General features: G+C 46.7%; 1 protein-coding gene across 1 annotated transcript in view; it reads left to right on the forward strand.

The window, feature by feature from the left end:
* The first annotated feature begins 1,726 nt into the window (after window positions 1–1,726).
* The window catches only part of LOC310778049 (transcription factor 7-like 1-B), a 43,181-nt gene continuing 28,330 nt past the window's right edge, over window positions 1,727–16,577 (forward strand). Inside the window, exons 1-3 of the mRNA XM_083638367.1 lie at window positions 1,727–2,456; window positions 2,590–2,659; window positions 3,084–3,214. Coding sequence (XP_083494493.1) covers window positions 2,271–2,456; window positions 2,590–2,659; window positions 3,084–3,214 — 387 coding nt within the window. The 5' untranslated portion in view covers window positions 1,727–2,270. The remainder of the gene's footprint in view (window positions 2,457–2,589; window positions 2,660–3,083; window positions 3,215–16,577) is intronic.

Below are 16,577 nucleotides of genomic sequence, written 5' to 3' on the forward strand. Positions count from 1 at the left end.
CTCTCCGCTCGGCAACACGAAGGCAGCTGGCTGCCTGCGGCTGCTGAGCTCCACTCAGCCACTAACCTCCCGTCAAAAGGCTCTTCCCGAGGGGAGCGCAACAACACACTGAATCCCATTCGATTTGGAGGCGGAACACGCCAGGATTGGCCAAAGCCCAATCCAGTCCCCAGAATTGTCAAATAAAATCATCCGCATGATACTATGACCCGCCTCTCAACCTGTCATCTTAGACCAGTGGTGACCAATTTGCCCGACGTGCCCGATTATGCAGTCCGCGTCTGAATGGAGATGTCGGGACTCTTCTATCTATGATTAACGTTAATAATGTGCAGCTGGTATTCTCTCTCCCCGACTCTATCACATGGGTGTGAGGCATTGCTATCTGAGGATTGATTGCTCCTGATTGGTTGGCTGAATCACCTGGTTGGGGGGTGAGCTCTGATATTTCATCCCTCCCCAGTCACTGGCTTTACACCAGCTCAGCAAGATGGACAGATCATCATCACGGCAGTGGCACACTGACAAAAGAAAGTTTAGGACGAGTTGCAAGACGAGTATTTTTTTACCGAAGTAAATTCAACAGCGGTTTGTCTCATTTGCAGACAGAGAGTGGCTGTTTTGAAAGAGTACAATATACGTCGCCACTACGAAACTGATTTTCAAAGTACCTTGAGGATTTTTCAAGTTGTGAATTAAGTCAAATGTCTCTCTTGATTACAAAGGTGGAAAATACAACTGTTTTTAACTGGGTGTTTACTGATTTAATGTTTAAGCTCCCCACAAATGCAGATTTTTTTTTTTTAATATATATAACCAATTGCAAATTATTACAATTACCAAACAGATAAAAAGTAGATTATAATATTGAAATGTTATTTTAGATTTAGAATGTTAATTTTCTATAAAACACATTTGAATGTAATTCCACAACGTTTATTTTTGGCCCTCGGCCCTCCACCCAGATGAGTTTTGGCCCTTCATGGGAAATAATTTGGGCACCCCTGTCTTTAGACAAACTATGTTTTCAGTCTGAAACTGACTCATATGCACGTGACGAACAGGTTCAGTTCGACATCTGACCAAGCCGGCAGCACAAATTATATTAAATGCAGGGTTTTGTGAATTGACTCCCCTGGAATACACCCTGGCCCTTGCCTGGACTCTTTTCCGTAAGTTCATGAGGTCAGAAAAAACCAACAATGAAGCTGTCCCTTTAAGGTCTCAAAGGGTCGTTTTTTCCATCCAAACTCCTCCCTCCCTCCTTACCTCCTCCCCTTGTCTCTCTTTGGCGAAGAACAAGTGGGATCGACTTGTTGTGCTGCCTGGTCGAGAATCAGTTCAGCCGCTGGTTGAGTGCATAGGTTGAGTGTGTACAAAAACCTCCTAAACTGATCCGGGGTCGGTGCAGAGCCCCACTCCTCCCCCAGCCCAGTGTGCTCGCTCTCTGGGCCCTGGCTTTCCCTTCCATCCACTCTCCAACCGAGGCCCTCCGTTTCCCACGCCTCCGCACCGCAAGCAACAAGAACACTTCTTGAATCAGCAAAGACATTAATATGCGGAAACGACTCCTTTAAAACAGCGATGGATGTTATGCATGGCACACACACTGGACTAACGACGATGGGAAATAAGTAAACAAACAAACGGGACTTTACTTTCTGCCCAGGACACATTGCACTAGGGGGGGGCGGGGGGGACCCAAACTTTTTTCCGTTGGTGGGTACGTGCGAACGGGACCTGTGCTATGGTTTCGCTCGGTTTTATTGTTGTCATTTTCCTCAGTTTGATTATGTTTTCGTGACAGAATTGCCACAGAACAAACAAGGCAACAACTAAAACGTGTGGATTGTACTGGCTGGATTTGTATTTGTTTCGTGTCGGGTGTTTTTACACCGAGCTTTTCCTCCGTACAGAGCCGCTCCAAGGAGGACTTTCTGCTGCCCGACCTCAGGAATTCACAGCTCCAAAATGAGCCGTCACGGAACGCTAACGTTAGCTCGCTAGCTGGCTAACTCAGCTAGTTTAGGCAGTGTTGTTTTGGGTAACGTCTACAATTAACGTTAGCTAACTGAGCTCGCTGTGATGCGTTGTACTCTTTCGTTAGACCGCTAACGTTAGTTAAATATTTCCCCCACCCGAGGCTTTACGGTCTCGCTGGGTGTTTAGAAAGTGGTCTGCCACTAACGTCTTGGGGTCTAGCTAAACACAACAGTGTGCGTTTAGCTGTTCTAGCTAACGTTAGCTACTTTCTTGGAAGTGCCAGCAACATGCCGCAGCTGAACGGGGGTGGAGGAGATGACTTGGGGGCAAACGATGAACTAATTTCTTTCAAAGACGAAGGGGAGCAGGAGGAGAAGATCTCCGAGAACGTGTCTGCTGAGCGGGATCTGGACGACGTCAAGTCCTCTCTGGTCAACGAGTCGGAGAACAACAGCAGCTCGTCTGACTCCGAGGTAACGCAACTTTTCTCCAGTAGTGCTAACTCCTCTATAACGCCATCCTTATCCCAGGTAAAGCTGTTTTTCCTGTGGTTATTTTCACCATCTATGCTCTGACTGTGTGTGCGTGTGGTTTAATGTTGTGCAGGCAGACAGACGCCCGCTGCCCAGACCAGATTTGGAGAGCTATGCCCGACAGAGAGAGCTCTTTGTAGAAGGTAAAAGATCACTCAACAGTTAATCACTTTGGAACTATTGGGAATCATAGCAGTGCTTCCTTTTAATCTAGTCTGTCTCTCACAATCATGGTCTTTGACAACATTTAAGTCAGTTTTGAGAGTGAAGGGGCTGGCACACAGGCAAATATAATCCCTTTCCCACGTCCCAGTGTTTCCCCACAAGAATGAGACTGATGGGTGGACCTGGGACCCACAGGGGTTCGGGGCCTGCCCCCCCCCTGGAAGATAACTTTGTACATTCTAAAGTTAAATGCATCTTCTATTAATTTTGTGCACTTTGAGAGCAAAATTTACAAATTAAACTACGGTGGCCCACCATAGTCTCTCTCTCTCTCTCTCTCTCTCTCTCTCTCTCTCTCTCTCTCTCTAATTCATGTGAAACACTGCTTTTCCTTTTCCCTAGCGCTGAGGAGACAGCAGGATGGAGGGCTCTTCAAACCCTCCCCATATGCCGGCTATCCTTTCCTCATGATCCCAGACCTTGCTAACCTCAGTAACCTTGGTAACCCCTACCTCGCCAATGGAAGTGCCAGGGTAAGACACACACACACACACGCACGCACGTTAAACTGATGATAGGTCTGTCAGCCTCCAACACAAACGCCTCGGCTTGTGTTTCTGTGTTAGTGAAGTGTGTGGCCCATTGTGTGCGTGGGGAATGTAACATAGCACCGTCTTTTGTGTGCAGCCTGGAGGTTCGCTCCTCGCAGGTTGGCGCGCCGCTTTTCTCGCAGAGCTTTGCAGCCAGCCTCGGATTTCATGTGCAGAGGTGTGGCCCGCTCGGCGTCTGGAGCGGAGCTGTGCCGTGGCTGAGGCAGAGCTTTATGAGACACCCCGGGCTGACGTCAAGCACATTCATTTGTTCACAGTGGCAAACACACTGGGGCCGGCCCGATAGACAGCAACAGGTTCTATCTGGCTGCTTCACATCGCAGGGATATTGTTTTGCAAATTGAGACCTGGATGCCACTCACGCGCCATTGTCTTGGAAAACTGTCTGTGTTTTTGTGTGCTTTGTGGTGTCGAATTTGATTAGCGGTGTGTGTGTGTGTGTGTGTGAATGTGTGTGTGCTCGCGCGTGTGTGTATGCAGCCAGCAGCCTGTTATGATAAGGCTGTGTCTGACGTTACAGGGCTAGACAGGCCTGGACACAGTCCCCTGTTGAAGCTGCCTGCAGCAGGAATGTGGCTGACTAGTCCCTCTCATCAGCGTAAAGGTCCTTGCACATAGAGTCCGTTTTTTCGTCCGAAATTGACGCACGAAAAAAATAAAAATACGACCTCATTTGTGTCAATCATCATTGACACACCGAGTCCGACAATTACGTCCGTCATTTAAGTTTTCGGACGAGGTTCGATTTTCTGCGTTTTTCCGCATCCATGAAATCGTTTTGACAGGTGTTTGACCACCAAGAGCTGCCGTAGTGTTGCTATTCACAATGAAAAATGGCATCTGAGAAGTTAATTCAGTTCGTCTCCCAGCACAAAGCATTTTATGGCAAAGCAGGAATACAGAGATTCGGAATTAAAAGACAGAATGTGCCGGGTGATTGCAGACCAGCTTGGAATGCGGGACGCGGTGTGTGTGTGTGTGTGTGTGTGTGTGTGTGTGTGTGTGTGTGTGTATGTGTATGGGGAAGGGGGGGGGGGGGAGGAGAGAGACAGAGAGCCACACAGACACACTGCCAGTTGTGGATCAATAGGATCGCGGTAGTTTTCTTTTCGTTGCGAATCTTCGCAACGAATATTGGATAATTAACGCATCGGACTCAGTGTGCAAGGTATCTGTGCGTGACGTGTTTTTTTCGGATGACGGATTAAAAAAACGCAGCGAACAATTCGGACTCTGTGTGCAAGAACCTTTACGCTGTAACTTCCAGTGAGCACTGAGCAGCAGATTAGCTGGGAGTTGAACAGTGGGATTGGCGAGTGTGTTGCCCAAGTCTAGTCCTAAAGCCTCGGGATTATAGGGGCTGCTGAGTGATGACTTAAAGACATACAATGGCATTTATGGCTACTATTCAAAAAATGTTGCTTGTGAGCACAGTAGGGAAGGACCGACCAAGATTAAAACTTGAGAATGCATGAGCACATACTACACGCACAGTACTGAGGCTATATAAGCAGTACCCTTTCAGATTTTGTGGAGTGGTCTGTAGACTTTGTGGAGTGGTCTGTAGACTTTGTGGAGTGGTCTGTAGACTTTGTGGAGTGGTCTGTAGACTTTGTGGAGTGGTCTGTGTAGACTTTGTGGAGTGGTCTGTAGACTTTGTGGAGGGGTCTGTAGACTTTGTGGAGTGGTCTGTAGACTTTGTGGAGTGGTCTGTGTAGACTTTGTGGAGTGGTCTGTAGACTTTGTGGAGTGGTCTGTACTAGATTTTGTGTAGTGGTCTGTATACTTTGTGGAGTGGTCTGTACTAGATTTTGTGTAGTGGTCTGTAGACTGTGTGGAGTGGTCTGTGTAGACTTTGTGGAGTGGTCTGTGTAGACTTTGTGGAGTGGTCTGTAGACTGATGGAGTGGTCTGTAGACTTTGTGGAGTGGTCTGTGTAGACTTTGTGGAGTGGTCTGTAGACTGTGTGGAGTGGTCTGTGTAGACTTTGTGGAGTGGTCTGTGTAGACTTTGTGGAGTGGTCTGTGTAGACTTTGTGGAGTGGTCTGTGTAGACTTTGTGCAGTGGTCTGTAGATTTTGTGTAGTGGTCTGTAGACTGTGGAGTGGTCTGTATACTTTGTGGAGTGGTCTGTAGATTTTGTGTAGTGGTCTGTAGACTTTGTGGAGTGGTCTGTAGACTTTGTGGAGTGGTAGACTTTGTGGAGTGGTCTGTGTAGACTTTGTGGAGTGGTCTGTAGACTTTGTGGAGTGGTCTGTAGACTTTGTGGAGTGGTAGACTTTGTGGAGTGGTCTGTGTAGACTTTGTGGAGTGGTCTGTAGACTTTGTGGAGTGGTCTGTATACTAGATTTTGTGTAGTGGTCTGTAGACTTTGTGGAGTGGTCTGTAGACTTTGTGGAGTGGTCTGTATACTAGATTTTGTGTAGTAGTCTGTAGACTTTGTGGAGTGGTCTGTAGACTTTATGGAGTAGTCTGTACTAGATTTTGTGTAGTGGTCTGTAGACTTTGTGGAGTGGTCTGTAGACTGTGTGGAGTGGTCTGTAGACTTTGTGGAGTGGTCTGTAGACTGTGTGGAGTGGTCTGTAGACTTTGTGGAGTGGTCTGTAGACTTTGTGGAGTGGTCTGTAGACTTTGTGGAGTGGTCTGTACTTGATAAGGGCACATTTTGTACAACTGGATTCCTTCATGGAGTAAAACAAGAGTACGGTTTGATCCCTGCAACAGCCAACGTGAACGGCCACATAATCTTGTCAAGGTGGCCATTAGCTTTGCATTGACGTGTACCTGCTCACTCCTCATTAGGCACTCAGAATAAACGAAATAAGTCAATTGTAATTCAAATGAGGGGTCGTTTTTCACTTTTTGTTTGGTTTGTGAGGGGAAATTTGTATTCAGTGCAGCGGCAAAGCCTGTGAATGGACTCCGAATAGATCTTGTGGGTGCAGGAAATGCATCCAGCTCTTAGATTAAAATGTACTCTATGAGCTATCTCTGATTGTGAGTATTCGTGCAATTTAATCGTTAAATGGTACGAATACTCACAAATCTCCATATGGGTGAGAAATAGAATGTGAACATGTATGCGGCTCGTGTTTGGAGTTTTGAGAGGTACTGATGGACGGCTCAGTGACACAGAGTTTTCAGGCGTACTGATGGACAGCCCAGTGACACAGAGTTTTCAGGCGTACTGATGGACGGCCCAGTGACACAGAGTTTTCAGGCGTACTGATGGACAGCCCAGTGACACAGAGTTTTCAGGCGTACTGATGGACAGCCCAGTGACACCGAGTTTTCAGGCATACTGATGGACGGCCCAGTGACAGAGTTTTCAGGCGTACTGTTGGACAGCCCAGTGACACAGAGTTTTCAGGCGTACTGATGGAAAGCCCAGTGACACAGAGTTTTCAGGCGTACTGATGGACAGCCCAGTGACACAGAGTTTTCAGGCATACTGATGGACGGCCCAGTGACACAGAGTTTTCAGGCGTACTGATGGACAGCCCAGTGACACAGAGTTTTCAGGCATACTGATGGACGGCCCAGTGACACAGAGTTTTCAGGCGTACTGATGGACAGCCCAGTGACACAGAGTTTTCAGGCATACTGATGGACGGCCCAGTGACAGAGTTTTCAGGCGTACTGATGGACAGCCCAGTGACACAGAGTTTTCAGGCGTACTGATGGACGGCCCAGTGACAGAGTTCTCAGGCGTACTGATGGACAGCCCAGTGACACAGAGTTTTCAGGCGTACTGATGGACAGCCCAGTGACAGTTTTCAGGCGTACTGATGGACAGCCCAGTGACACAGAGTTTTCAGGCGTACTGATGGACGGCCCAGTGACAGAGTTTTCAGGCGTACTGATGGACAGCTCAGTGACAGAGTTTTCAGGCGTACTGATGGACGGCCCAGTGACACAGTTTTCAAGCGTACTGATGGACAGCCCAGTGACACAGAGTTTTCAAGCGTACTGATGGACAGCTCAGTGACAGAGTTTTCAGGCATACTGATGGACAGCCCAGTGACACAGAGTTTTCAAGCGTACTGATGGACAGCCCAGTGACAGTTTTCAGGCGTACTGATGGACGGCTCAGTGACACAGAGTTTTCAGGCGTACTGATGGACGGCCCAGTGACACAGAGTTTTCAGGCGTACTGATGGACAGCTCAGTGACATAGAGTTTTCAAGCGTACTGATGGACAGCCCAGTGACACAGAGTTTTCAGGCGTACTGATGGACAGCTCAGTGACATAGAGTTTTCAGGCGTACTGATGGACAGCTCAGTGACATAGAGTTTTCAGGCGTACTGATGGACGGCCCAGTGACAGTTTTCAGGCATACTGATGGACAGCCCAGTGACACAGAGTTTTCAGGCGTACTGATGGACGGCCCAGTGACAGAGTTTTCAGGCGTACTGATGGACAGCCCAGTGACACAGAGTTTTCAGGTGTACTGATGGACAGCTCAGTGACATAGAGTTTTCAAGCGTACTGATGGACAGCCCAGTGACAGTTTTCAGGCGTACTGATGGACAGCCCAGTGACACAGAGTTTTCAGGCATACTGATGGACAGCCCAGTGACACAGAGTTTTCAGGCATACTGATGGACAGCCCAGTGACACAGAGTTTTCAGGCATACTGATGGACAGCCCAGTGACAGTTTTCAGGCGTACTGATGGACAGCCCAGTGACACAGAGTTTTCAGGCGTACTGATGGACGGCCCAGTGACACAGAGTTTTCAGGCGTACTGATGGACAGCCCAGTGACACAGAGTTTTCAGGCGTACTGATGGACGGCCCAGTGACACAGAGTTTTCAGGCGTACTGATGGACGGCCCAGTGACACAGAGTTTTCAGGCGTACTGATGGGTGGCCCAGCGACACAGACCGGAGATTTCTCTCTTGATTTGTTTTGAAAGTCTTTCCACTGTGGACCTAGCCTCAAGACACATGCGGGCTAAACACACACCCACACAAACACCTGCATTCTCCAGCTTGGTAATGGCCCTCCCCGTGTGTTACTGGCTCATTGTTGTCATTAGCTTGCTCTGAATGGATCTAATGCATGGCTCCACAGGGGCATCGTTACAGCTCATTATACTAACACACTGCCCACGCCTCCTCCCCCCACCACACACACACACACACACACACACACACACACACACACACATATCTGAATGTGCATATCTTTATGTTCAGCTTCTACTGCAGAGCTGAGAGTGCATGCCTGGAGTCAACATGGTGGTTCTTACTCTTCCCTCCCTCACATTTCTCTTAGTACAATAGCCACTCTGTGTACCTTTCAGCCTCCTCAGTAGACTGTTAGGTGTGTGTGTGTGTGTGTGTGTGTGTGTGTGTGTGAGAGAGAGAGCGAGAGAGAGAGCAGGAGATGCGCCTGCCAGTCTAAAGGCGAGGTAAACAAACTAGCGTTAGCTGGACGCTAGCTGAACCATAACACAGGGTGTTTACTGTACTCGCCTACCCAGTGCAGGAAGCAGAGGGCGGGCAGGCCAGAGGGAATGTAGAGACTGGTTGTCTAGTTAATTTTTAGTGGTGACTTTGCCGAGATGTGTCAATCTTAGGGATGCGCCGATATGAAAATGTTGGCCGATACCGATAACCGATATTTACCGATGTCAATATGATCTGTATATTAAAAACACATTTCTACGATAATAAGAAAAATCTGCACATACTGAAAAACACGTGTAAAGACTGAATTTGAAAAAGTAATGCATTTCTTTATTTCCAAAACATTTGGAAAAGCCCGTAAATCATAGATTTACCACATAGTTTCCTCTCAATGTGTACATTTTGGGCAATACGATAACCGGCATTACTATTGCAACATCGTACCGATGCGGATATATTAAATAATGACTAACATTATTATTATTATTATTATTATTACCGATATGTTTGGCGATATATCGTGCTTTCCGAGTAAATCTGTAAAGAAAATGCGAACATTCAGTGAATCCATGAAGTAGCCCAAATTCAGTCATGGTATCATCATAGATTGAGTCTTAAAATGTTTGTTTTTTTCTTCTTTTTTTTGAAAGACAATCTTTGATATTTGCAGAATACTTGAACTCTTAACACATTCACTTTAGCCGTTGAGTACAGCATGGTTTCAGCGTCTGAGAGTGAAAGCTGAGATAATCGCAGTTTTGTGAAATTCAATCAAACAGGCAGAACAGTCACTTTAACCATTTATTTTTGGCATCAGTGAGAGATCAGACATCTAAACAATATAGTTCTGAACGCCCTCTTTTTCAAACTCCTCCCTCCGTGGGCGTGTCTGGTGGCTTTCAGCCTGCGTTTGTCACAAGCGAGTGTTCTGCTGCTGCTGCTGCGAGTTTGAGCAGCCTCCCTCCCTGGCAGCGAGTGTGGATAGGGCTCACTTGTTTCTTGGGTTTGAGAGCTTTGATGAAGCTTTGTGCGATTCTAGGCTTTATGCTGCGTGTTTCAAAGTGTGTTTTCCACCCAGTCTATTTTTGGAATCCCCCACCGCCAGCTCCCAGCGCGATAATGCGCGAAAGTGAAAGCGTTTTCGCCAATCCATTTTACAGTAGAGAATGGTTTCCTCGCGCGTTACCCTACAGTTTTGGCTCTGCTTTTCCTAGTGTGGAGAGCACTGTCGCCACTTAGTGGGTCCGTGGAATGGGTTGTACACGTTCGCTGACTCCAATATTTTTTATAGGAGACGTGGGGAGCGTTGATCCACGTCCCACCGTCAAAAAAAAAAAAAAAAATTTTAAGCCGAGATAACTCGTCATTGGCAGTGAACCGTTGGATTCTGTAAGCCGAGATAACTCGTCAATGGCAGTGAACGTGTTAACACGTTAATTGCCAAGAACGAGTTGAGTCGTCAAACACAATCCAGCTGTTCACTGCCAACGACGAGTTGAGTCGTCAAAAAAATGATTTTTTTTTTTTGACCGTGGGATGTGCATCTAACCCTTTTACATCTCTTATATAATTATTGGAGCCACCGAACGTTTACAACCCATTCCACCGACCCACTAAGTGGCAACAGTGCTCTCCTGACTAGAGGAAGGCAAGCATTTTTTTAACTTGTCACGCCATTCTCACCCCAGCCATTCTCATGAAAATGGCTGGGGGAAAACGCTGTCGTTTTCGCGCTGATTGCTGGCGATGCGGGATTGCAAATTTACATAAGAGATTACAGGTGGAACACACTTTGAAACACGCAGCATAAATATGACCAGAATCGCAAAAGCTTCTCTCAACCAAAACTCCAAGAAGCGAGCGAGTCCATGCCGACTTCCTCAAACAGCGGCCGCGCAGCCACAGGCACAGGACAGCAGCAAAGCACTGTCAGACTGGTGACAAGCTTGTGACGGCCGCTGCAGCCAAGAAGAACGCCCACGGAGGGAGGAGTTGAAGCAACTCTCCCTCTCGCTCTCGCTCTCTCCCTCTCTCTCTCTCTCTCTCTCTCTCGCTCTCTCTCTCTCCCTCCCTCCCTCTCTCTCTCTCTCTCTCTCTCTCCCTCTCCCCCTCTCACTAGGATTAAACCTAGTGCGTCTCCCTCCCGAGAGGGAGGGAGAGAGAGAGAGGGAGGGAGAGCGAGAGGGAGAGAGAGAGAGAGAGAGAGAGAGAGGGAGGGAGAGCGAGAGGAAGGGAGAGAGAGAGAGAGAGAGAGAGAGCGAGAGGGGGAGGGAGAGAGAGAGAGAGAGAGCCAAAAATGAATGGTTAAACTGACTGTTCTATCGAATTTCACAAAAAGCCGTTTATCTCTGAATATTTTTTCTGACGCTAAAACCATGCTGTATTCAACTGCTAATGCTTACATAACTACTAACTCTACAAACTAACTCTTTTAGACAGAGAAAGTACACATTCTATTAGTACTTTTGAGATATTGTATGTTCACAAACTCCAAGCAGAAAAGAATCCTCGGCTCTTGTAAAATGAGCCACAATCCTCAAAAAACGGCTTGGCAGAAGCTACCTACAGCAAGAAAAAAACGGCTGGCAGTCAATGTGTTAAGATGATTATGTGTGATGATGCCCTTTTTTAACTACCGTAGATTGTTTTCCTCATATTAAGGTTCAGTTCTAGTTGTGCTCATTTAAAGCCTCTTTTATTGGCTTCTTGGTTCAGCGATGTACAATTTTACTATGCGCAGTTGTGTCATCAACGCTAAAGTGAGTGTTTAAAGAACAAGAAACATGCCTCAGAAGTCTGCTGACTTTTCACTTTGTGCGCACGCACACACACACACACACACACACACACACACACACGCACGCACATGGACACACACACATAGCAGTGTCACCCCTGAGCAGCAGTGAATGGCAGGAGCGGAGCTGTGGAGAGATAGGTTATCTGCTGAGTGTACACACACACACACACACACACACACACACACACACACGCACACACACACAGAGGTGGAGATGGTGGGCCTCTCTCTCTTTATTTTCTCTTTCTCTCTTGTTAAAAAGGTTTATGTTGACATGGCCGACCATCTGTGTGCGTGTGTGTGTGTGTGTGTGTGTAAAGGTGGCCGTGTTTGTTTAAGCTAGCCCCTTTCAGCAAGGCGGGACAACCCAAGAATTCCTCTGTTTACTCGACATTGTCTCCAAGGTCTTAAAATACCAGGAGAAGGACCTGTCAAAAACAACCTTAATACACACTCGTCACATCCACACGCACACTCAAGCACAGACGACATCACAACAATGCTTACATTCTGCAAATGAATATGCAGGACACACAGCAAGTTTAGGCTCGGAAATGAAAAGCACCTGACCAGACTAGGAACTCACACTAACCCGCTGCGTATTCACCAACCTGAGCACACTGGTGTAACAGACTAGGAACTCACACTAACCCGCTGCGTATTCACCAACCTGAGCACACTGGTGTAACAGACTAGGAACTCACACTGACCCGCTGCGTATTCACCAACCCGAGCACACTGGTGTAACAGACTAGGAAGTCACACTGACCCGCTGCGTATTCACCAACCTGAGCACACTGGTGTAACAGACTAGGAACTCACACTGACCCGCTGCGTATTCACCAACCTGAGCACACTGCTGTAACAGACTAGGAAGTCACACTGACCCGCTGCGTATTCACCAACCTGAGCACACTGCTGTAACAGACTAGGAAGTCACACTGACCCGCTGCGTATTCAACAACCTGAGCACACTGGTGTAACAGACTAGGAACTCACACTAACCCGCTGCGTATTCACCAACCTGAGCACACTGGTGTAACAGACTAGGAACTCACACTGACCCGCTGCGTATTCACCAACCCGAGCACACTGGTGTAACAGACTAGGAAGTCACACTGACCCGCTGCGTATTCACCAACCTGAGCACACTGGTGTAACAGACTAGGAAGTCACACTGACCCGCTGCGTATTCACCAACCTGAGCACACTGCTGTAACAGACTAGGAAGTCACACTGACCCGCTGCGTATTCACCAACCTGAGCACACTGGTGTAACAGACTAGGAACTCACACTGACCCGCTGCGTATTCACCAACCTGAGCACACTGCTGTAACAGACTAGGAAGTCACACTGACCCGCTGCGTATTCACCAACCTGAGCACACTGCTGTAACAGACTAGGAACTCACACTGACCCGCTGCGTATTCACCAACCCGAGCACACTGGTGTAACAGACTAGGAACTCACACTGACCCGCTGCGTATTCACCAACCTGAGCACACTGCTGTAACAGACTAGGAGGAACTCACACTAAAGGCGGCTACAGACTACAAGCTCCTCGTGAGTCGTCAGTCTCTGTTCCTTTCACACTATACAACTGTCTTGTAATCAGGAGTCTTTGAGTCGTTGTGGTTTTCACACTATATGACTGAGCTGCGACATTACGAGATATTCCACCAGGAGAATCCCCGACAAGTCCACAAACGCAGTCTCACACCGGCTTTATTCTTTCTAAACACACGCCCGCATCAATGGGTCATTCTCCAAAATTGGATCAATGTTAGATTTATTAAGTCGGAGTTATCAAGTTTACGCCTATCTCAAATATTATTTCAAGTTTCAATAGATAATAGAATGATTTTTAGTAAACATATACGATTTGCATAGCTACTTAAATGCTTTTTAAATTAGTCTTTTGGTTGTGGGACAGTAGTTTGTACCAATCCTGGAGAATGGCCTCCTCTGTCAGACCACTTGTCTGTCTGTAGCGTGCTGCAGACAGCAGACATCACCCCGGCTGTGCCTGCCTCACTACGCTCTTCTCTCCCGACATGACCACATATCCAGCAGGCTAGATATCCGTGGGACCTGTGTGACTGGTCGGTGAGTGAGTGCTCGGGGGGGAGCTCCACGCTCGCGTCTGTCGACAGTTCACACTTAAAGTCGAGGTGAACCCGTTCGTCACGTGCATCTGAGTCCGTTTCAGACTGAAAACAAATTGAGAGGCGGACCATAATGGTGTCGATTATTTGATTTGACAATTCTGAGGACTGGCTTTGGCATTGGCCAATCCTGGCGTGTTCCACCCCCAAATCGAGTGGGATTCAGCGTGTTGTCGTGCTACGCAAGTGGGATCCGCAGAGTACCAGGCAGCCAGGCTGCTTCATGCGGAGCGAGCGGACAATCCGATGCATGGGTGCTCCCCGCCCGCCTGGAATCTCCGAGGGGCGACCCCTGACAGCCACGCTCTCGGAGGTGCGCGCCATTATCGTTATAAATGTAAATACTATTCCTGGAATGCGTCTTGTAACAAGCCAGTTACATTTCTTTGCATTCTTAGACATTATAGTTTTTGTTTTTTGTTCCATGTTTCATACAATTGGCCAAGTTAGTAGTTAGTTTATGGGATAGGAATTCTGCCAGATGACAGGCACTAGGCGCCATTTTCTACTTCATTTGGAAGAGAAAATTATCCTGAAATGAAGATTTGATTGACAGCTGCCATGTCGTGATATGATTGGTTGAAATGGGGTAGAATTTTTTTTTCAATGAAATCTTGAAAAATGAACTTTTGATGTGAAAAAGTGTGAAAAACGAAAGAAATTATATTTTTGTAATTTTTTTTGGCATACATTATTAAATAGGTGCACTGCATACCCAGGTATTTGAACTAAAAGAAAAGAAGTCATTTTTGAGTTCAGCTCGACTTTAACAAGCAAATTTGCGAGCGCAGAACCAACGTGATTTGATTTGAAATGTACATATTTATGTAACACATTTACATATTACTCAAATATATACAGCAATGAACATAGTTATATAGACCTATATACACAAGTATACACCTAATACACAAGTAAATAATATAATACTAATAATAATATAATCAGAATAATAACTACTAAAGAAATATGTCTCTTTTGGATTGGGGTGTTTTGAGAGGGGGGTGGGTCTTGCGTGGGATCCTCACGTCACCTCACAACTTGGTTTTCACTTTGACAAACATGTTGAAGAGGCTGTCTGAGAGAGCCAAGTCATCAGAAAATATCCACCCTAACCCCAATGGAAAAAACTGCATTTGGAAAGAAATAAAACGCAATTTGCAAAAAAAATCAAAACGGATTTCATATGGCCCTAGATCCTGTTATATTGTTAAATGGCACTCTTACACAATATGAATGTTCCCGTGCGCTTTCACTTCATGATTGGATAGCTATGTGGCTGGATTGTTTGGAAGAGAAAACACCATGTTGCTGAGTAAACAAGTCAAAGTTGAACGGTTTATTTTCTGCCTGTTGTGTCATGAAAATGCAACAAGCTGAGAGTGTTGTATTTTATCTCAATCAAGAGATAACTTTTGGGGCGAGAAATCGATTGAAAAGGGGTCAGATATGTCTAGAATGCCACTGTAAAATCACCTTTTCCGGCGTTTGACCTTACCGCGACCCACTATTTGGCAAGTAACCTTTTCGTATGTCGCAAAAGGCTCACTTTTTGGCGTATCTCCACACCACGTTTTCTAACCCTATCGCTAGAATAATGTGTCTTTTCATGGAGTGGAGAATTGCTTTCTGAGAAATATCTCTGATGTAGTCTACATTGAAAACCACACACAATTTACGCCTTCCCCTGCACTCTCCACACGGAGGATTTCCTCATGTCTGAAAACAAATGACACGAAACAATTCCTCTTGTCTGTAAGGGTAACTTCGGGAAATGTCCGGACCCAAGGACAACCCGAAAACACCTTATTGATCTAAACCCGACCCCCCAAATAAGCTCCCCCCGCCCCCCAACATACAGGAAATTTCGCTCCTAGATTCTCACATGCCAGCGCTGAGGTGTGAAGGGAAATGTCCGATATTGACTTACAGGTAATTTTCAGGTACGCATGTGGGAAAACGGCTTAAGGGTAACTCTGGACCTGACTCAACTAACATAGTCCAGACAGAGTTCACGTCTGTAAGGGTAACTCCGGACCTGACTCAACTAACATAGTCCAGACAGAGTTCATGTCTGTAAGGGTAACTCCGGACCTGACTCAACTAACATAGTCCAGACAGAGGTCCTGTCTGTAAGGGTAACTCCGGACCTGACTCAACTAACATAGTCCAGACAGAGGTCCTGTCTGTAAGGGTAACTCCGGACCTGACTCAACTAACATAGTCCAAACAGAGGTCCTGTCTGTAAGGGTAACTCCGGACCTGACTCAACTAACATAGTCCAGACAGAGGTCATGTCTGTAAGGGTAACTCCGGACCTGACTCAACTAACATAGTCCAGACAGAGGTCATGTCTGTAAGGGTAACTCCGGACCTGACTCAACTAACATAGTCCAGACAGAGGTCCTGTCTGTAAGGGTAACTCTGGACCTGACTCAACTAACATACCGTAAAATACCAATTATTAGCCCGGGCGTTAATTGACAAAATATGTAGCCAGACCCCGCGTCAATATGGGACCTGCGGCAGTTTGGGACCAGCTTTAATTATTTTTGTACAAAAATATTGCTCAGCAAAGATTGTAAATAGTATGAAATTGTTTATTTAAACCATTTATTTTAATCAGTTGGCTACAGCCCCCCACACGATTGCTTGTCTATGGGGAGAGCCGCGCCTCCCTCTCAGCGCAGCAGAGCATTGCATGCCAGTTCTGGCCTGTACATGAAATCAAATAAAATTTGAGCTGAACTGTGACCTACCGGTATTTACCACTAAACTTTCTCCGCTGAAGGTGAGAGAACATGATCATCATGTGAGCAGATTATTTGTTGCATGCGCTGCCTCCTCCGCTGGCAGGGGAAACATTATAGCCTATCATACTCACATTTCTCAATCAGAGATGTCGGA

The sequence above is a fragment of the Poromitra crassiceps genome, assembly GCF_964638095.1.
Source record: "Poromitra crassiceps genome assembly, chromosome: 6".
NCBI lineage: Eukaryota > Metazoa > Chordata > Actinopteri > Beryciformes > Melamphaidae > Poromitra > Poromitra crassiceps.